This window comes from Lactuca sativa, chromosome 8, assembly GCF_002870075.4.
Source record: "Lactuca sativa cultivar Salinas chromosome 8, Lsat_Salinas_v11, whole genome shotgun sequence".
NCBI classification, from domain to species: domain Eukaryota; kingdom Viridiplantae; phylum Streptophyta; class Magnoliopsida; order Asterales; family Asteraceae; genus Lactuca; species Lactuca sativa.
Genome location: NC_056630.2, coordinates 212409763 through 212416172, shown reverse-complemented (window position 1 = coordinate 212416172; position 6410 = coordinate 212409763). Strand labels below are relative to the sequence as shown.

Below are 6410 nucleotides of genomic sequence, written 5' to 3'. Positions count from 1 at the left end.
TGAAATTAAAACAAATGCTTGTTTTGACTTGGTGCATTGTGACGTATGGGGAGACATAGAACTCCTTCAACGAGTAAGGCCTTTTATTTTTTGACTGTCGTAGACGATTTTAGTAGAGCAGTTTGGACTTTCTTGCTAAAACACAAAAGTGAAGTAAGCACGTCTTAAAGAATTTTACAAAATGATCAAAACCCAATTTGGAAAACACATAAAGCGGATACGATGCGACAATGGAGGTGAATTTGTGTCCAATGTTATGCATGATTTTTATGCAAAGAAAGGCATTCTTTTAGTAACTTCCTGTCCATATACCCCACAACAAAACGGGGTGGTTGAGCATAAACACCGACATTTACTAGAAACAGCTAGGGCTCTTCGCTTCCAAGCTAATCTTCCTAAAACCTTTTGCGGAGAATGCGTGTTGACTGTGACGTATGTCATAAATCGAATGCCCTCGAAGGTGTTACAAGGAGCTTCGCCGTATGAAGTTCTTTTTGGAAGAAAGCCTTCCTATGAACACCTGCGAGTTTTTGGCTGCCTAACCTACCATCGCAGTACTGAGACAGGGGGAGATAAGTTTGAACCACGTGGAAGGTCGGGGATCTTTGTTGGCTATCCAAAGGATACAAAGGGGTATAAGATTTTTGATCTGGAAAGCAAAAGGATCATAGTCTCTAGGGATGTACGATTTGTTGAAAATCAATTCCCTATGAATGCAGCAAAGGAACATGACAACTCGAAACCAGATGATATTTTTCAGCTAGAAGATGATGAGGAAATCATGCAACACAGCCCTAAAGCCAATGCGTCTTTTTGCATTGACACCAAAACCAATGATAGCGAAACCCACCATGAATCTGCTGTGCACCAAGCTCACGATTCAAGTCCAACGAACCATCATTCCACTGTGCAACAGGCCCAATATCCCAGCCCAGATTTCGGTATTAATGAGCCTCTTTCTTCGGACAACACCAGGCCCATCAGATCAAAGGCTCAACCGGTGAGGTTTCAAGATTACGAGGTTAATTTAACCCCATCGATTGACCATGCATCACCCGCTGCCAACCATGTTGCTTCCACGGTACACCCCTTTTCCAATTATATTTCTTATAAAAAAATTTCAAGTTCTCATAAAGCTTTTTTGGCTGCTATTGTCACTCACGATGTGCCTAGAAGTTTTAAGCATGCAGCTCATGATCCAAAATGGTGTGATGTCATGAAGAAGGAGATCAAGGCCTTGGAAGATAATGATACTTGGGATCTTATAATTCTACCAGAAGGAAAACGAGCCATAGAATCAAAGTGGATTTATAAAATAAAATTTAAGCCCGACGGAGCCATAGAAAGATACAAGGCTCGTCTTGTCGCTAAAGGATACACACAAATGGAAGGGGTCGACTTTCACGACACATTTGCTCCGGTTGAAGTTGGTCATTGTACGAATTTTATTAACTCTAGTTGTGAAGAACAACTGGATAATTCACCAATTAGATGTGAATAACGCCTTTTTACATGGTGACCTCGAGGAAGACGTTTACATGAAGATGCCTCAAGGATTTGGTAAGGAAGGTGATTCACGAGTGTGCAAACTCAAGAAATCGATGTATGGGTTAAAACAAGCAAGCCGAAATTGGTACCACAAGTTCACAGCAACCCTATGTGACATGGGATTCAAGTCCTCCCATGCAGATCATTCTCTCTTTATTTACACAGACAAGACCAGTTTTGTTGCTGTGCTCATTTATGTGGATGATGTCATTATTGTTGGTAATGACACCTCTAAAATTGAAGATACCAAATCTAATCTTGATGCTAGATTTAGTATCAAAGATCTTGGTAGTCTGTCATATTTTTTGGGGATTGAGGTGTCTCGTACAAAAGAAGGATTAGTTATGAGCCAACGAAAATATACTATGGATATCTTAGCAGACACGGGCATGCTTGGGTGTAAACCGAGTAAATTTCCCATGGAACAGAATCTCAAGCTCGATAAAGGGGATAACGAAGAGATCATAGATGTCAACATGTATCGGCGTCTCATAGGTCGCCTACTTTATTTGCAAGCCACTCGTCCTGACATCACTTATTCAGTGAATGATCTCAGCCAATTTGTTTCGGATCCTCGAGCAAATCATTGGCGAGCAGCAATGCGTGTTTTACGATACCTCAAAACAAGCTTGGGACAAGGGATCCTCCTACCCAAAGATGGGTCACCAGATTTGGTGGCATACAGTGATTCCGATTGGCTTGGATGTCCGTATTCACGCCGTTCTAGAACTCGTTATTTGTTGCTTTTGGGTGGGGCTCCTGTTTCTTGGAAGTCCAAAAAGCAATCAGTCGTCTCCCGGTCTTTAGCAGAGGCGAAATAGCGTGCGATGGCCACTACCGTCAGCGAAATTCTATGGGTTCGATGGTTGTTGTCAGAACTTGGTGTGAAAATCACTACAGCTATTCCACTTCTCTATGACAATCAATCATCTCGTCACATCGCCCACAATCCTGTTTTTTACGAGAGAACGAAGCACATGGAGATGGACTGCTTTTTTGTTCGTGAAAGAGTAGAGTCTGAAGAAATAGCTCCCATCTGGATTCACACTCGTGATCAACTTGCTGATCTTCTTACAAAGCCACTTGGTTCGGATAGGCTACAATCCATGTGTGTCAAGATGAACATTCGGAACCTACATTCTCATCTTGAGGGGGAGTAAAGGATTTATTTGATTTATTTTGATTCTTATCCTATCAGATAGTTTATCTGGTTTATCCTTTTGTTTAGCTAGTTTGTTAGTTTTCTTCTATTTTATAAACATATTGTAAACCTGCGATAATAATAAGAAAATATAGAGTTGGCTTCCATCAGTTTCTTTACTTATCTCATAACGCTAAACAAAATCCAATAAACTCTAAATAGTTCTGGTTCAAGTTTCTTACAATAATGGGACAATCGGCTCTGATTACAAATGATAAAAGAAAATTCTACTGGTCATTTAACTACTCATGATAACTAAGAATGCTGTATACAAGTCATAATGTGCCCAAACGAGAAGCTAAATCCATGAACATATATTCACTACATGGAATAGTTAGGCCGCCCATTGGATGACTATAGCCAAATTCTTCCTCAGCCTGATCTAGCAGTTGTTGAAAAGTAGGTTCCATTAACAACCATACGGGAACTACAAATCTCTTCTTCTCTTGCTCACCAACATAAACCGCTAAACAGCCTTTTGGGATATCCATAGATTTTGTTGTGCTACTTCCATTTGAGAACGACCGTTTAAGAATTTCCTTTGCTTGAGTGATGTGGGGCATAAGGATGGCCATTTTATAAGGATGTATTGTCTGTTAACTTTAAAACGCTTACGGTGAATGAAAATTCTCAAAGCACGACTTCTTGGGGAAAAGCTGTGAATCTGAGGTTGTGTTATTCATCTTGAATGGTTTATATATCCATATGATATATGGAAAATTAGTTGAAGGATGGTGACATATGGTGGAAATGGGATCAATACCACATGCCTTTGTCTTTCGTGTCGTAAAAAGGAAAAAAATACATAATTAAATTATGAATCTAAAGGCCAATATAGGATCACAGAAATTTCAAGGATTGGTTGGTCCATCCAAATAAAAAAAACATGTGATGATGCCTATAGAAAGGTTTCCTAATCAATGCGATGAATTATATGCATATACATAATACATCATAGGCCACACCTGTTGTAAGAAAATCCCAGTGATTTTAGCCAGAACTATGGGTTTGTTAGGAAACAGAGCCACACTCCCATTAACATCACATGGGCTCATGATGTTTGTAGAGTTCTTCACCGCTTACCTGCTCTAGAGAATACTGGCGATACATGTTTTCCTCCATGATTAATTCTTTTGGGTATACAAATACAAGTTTAATCCATTATTTTATCTCTGAATATATGGTTGTGATATGTAAGATCATACTTTCTTGCATGTTGAGAAACAGAGCACATGATATTGCCATTCTGTCAGAACGTCCCTATCTGTAATTAAATTGCTTTCTTATCAACTACTGTACATTAATTTGAAGCTTCAATAAACCATTATATAAAGCATATGATAGGCAACGCACCAGCACACTTTCCTCTATAACTCCTCTGCAGCATCTTTTACTTCCTTCAGCAACCTTCATAAAAATGGGTATTCGTATGCCTCGGATCCTTCAAGCAAAACAAATTCTCCAAAGGTCTTTTTCAAATGGAACTCGCACATCAACAATGGATCTACCAAAAGGCTATTTTGCAGTTTATATTGGGGAGCAAGAACAAGAAAAGAAGCGCTTCGTGGTTCCTGTGTCACTGTTAAGCCAACCTTCATTTCAAGACTTATTACATCAGGCAGAGGAAGAGTATGGATATGACCATCCAATGGGTGGCCTCACAATCCCATGTAGTGAGCACACATTCTTTGATCTCGCAACTCGTCTGGGCGCATTATGAGTTCAAGTTATTGCATTATAGTTGTAACAGTTTTTTTATTAGCACTGATCACTGACCTTTTTGCAACATGCGACGCTCATCAGTTGTCCAGGTTGTTTTGAAACTCAAATTCGGACTTCTTTCAAATCCACTCTGTATTGATTAATGATATAATGTAGACTTGAATGACAAACAAAATTCAGTGTAAATAGTTTTCTCAACAACAGTTTTAACTCGATTTGAAGATCGTCTGTGGATTGATATAAATCATATACGTATTTTGTCCTAGGGTTCCTAAGATAGAATCATCTTATGCTCTAACTGTAAGACAAGTCTTAAGAAGAATTCTCCATAGCTAATACTCGGAAAGGGGAGATGCCCACAATTTCTTATATTAGATTTGAAGCATCAAACACCTAACTAAAGCATACTACGAGTATCTTCTTGCCAAATTAAACTCTCGTATAAACAAAAAAAAAAATCCATTGTGGGGGCGACAAGTAATCAATATTTGTTGCCACATTAGTCCAAACTTCCCATTTATCACTATGTATTAGGCTTTACGTGAGGGGATAGCAGGAGAGGTGTGGAGACATACCCACCTAGAGGGATTCTTCCATTTTCATATGAATTAAAGATTTATCTATAAAAAGCGGACATCATCAAAATAAAATTTGTGTATGTGGCTCTTTAATTATGTATTATTAAAACAAGCCATAACCCTTCATCTGATTCATTAAGGTAGTCCTATGTAGCCTATTGCCAGAATAATCTATAAGAAATTTTTGTATATTTGTATTAAATAAGTTTGCATTCCTCCGGTAATAGCTGTCAGGTTGTAGCAGGTCCTCTAGTTCTCTTCCAACAAATATTAAGTGACAAATGTGTGAGCTCCATAGGCGTCAGCATACTCTTTTGGAGTTATTTCATTATATTTGTAAACTAAAGTCCCATTCTTATCTACTAATATATTTATTACTTTTTATGCTCAGAATACCTTTTTAGAGTTGTTTCATGATATGCGTATCTATATGGTATGCCCTTTGAATACAAAAATATAAATTGATTACATGCAGGAAGATGGATGGCGACAATGCTCATGATCATTTAGGATTTAATCCAAATGTGTTCAAAAGACTCAGACTCTCTTCAGGGACATTCTAATTAATTTTTATGGTTCAATAAGTAAAAGGCCATGTAGGCCATCAATTCCATTTCATTTAGTAGCAGTAGATCATGGATAGGTTGTTGCTATCTTTTAGGGATTTCTTTGCTTTATGTAATTCGTTCCTTTCATTTTGAGTTTGAGCACCTAAAAATAAAACCAGAAAATTGTCCCAAAAGCTTCCCCTGTTCTTCATTTCTTCTACTCTGTTTTCTGTTTTCCACTAGGTCCAAGGGGTTGATTCCAACATTTGGTATCATAGCCCGGTTTATGCCCAAATATCAACCCCGATCAACAAGTATGGGTGATAGAAGTGAGAAAGATGGTCTGATTACATTACACTATCCTATGTTATCAAGAAGCAATTATGCTGCCTAGGCAATAAAAATGAAGGTGTTTATGGAGGCGCAAGGTGTTTGGGATGTTGTCGAGCCCAGAACTGCAAACACTGTAGTTGAAGTAAAGAAGGATAAATTGGCGATGGCTTCTATCTATCAAGGGATACCGGAAGATCTCTTGTTATCATTTTCAGAAAAGCAAATAGCGAAGGAGGTGTGGGATTCCTTGAAGACAATGTTCATGGGGGCAGATAGGGTAAAGATGGCCAGGGTGCAAACTTTAAAGGTGGAATTCGAGACTCTAAACATAAAAGAAGTAGATAATGTTGATGATTTTGCTGTGAAAGAAGGTAATATCGTCAGCAACATTAGGGCTCTCGGTGAAAAGATGGAAGAATCATATGTGGTCAAAAAATGTTACGTGCAATGTTACGTGCAGTGCCCTCAAAGTTTGTGCAG

At 38.5% G+C, this 6410-nt stretch overlaps 2 protein-coding genes across 2 annotated transcripts; one reads left to right on the top strand and one right to left on the bottom strand.

Moving 5' to 3' along the window:
* Positions 1-2846: 2846 nt before the first annotated feature.
* Positions 2847-3444, bottom strand: LOC111903750 (auxin-responsive protein SAUR19). The gene has a single exon (XM_023899508.3). The coding sequence runs from the start codon at positions 3322-3324 to the stop codon at positions 3025-3027; it is 300 nt and encodes a 99-aa protein (XP_023755276.1). The 5' UTR covers positions 3325-3444; the 3' UTR covers positions 2847-3024.
* A 460-nt stretch (positions 3445-3904) lies between these two features.
* Positions 3905-5801, top strand: LOC111903745 (auxin-induced protein 15A). The gene has a single exon (XM_042897412.2). The coding sequence runs from the start codon at positions 4167-4169 to the stop codon at positions 4467-4469; it is 303 nt and encodes a 100-aa protein (XP_042753346.1). The 5' UTR covers positions 3905-4166; the 3' UTR covers positions 4470-5801.
* The last annotated feature ends 609 nt before the right edge of the window (positions 5802-6410 follow it).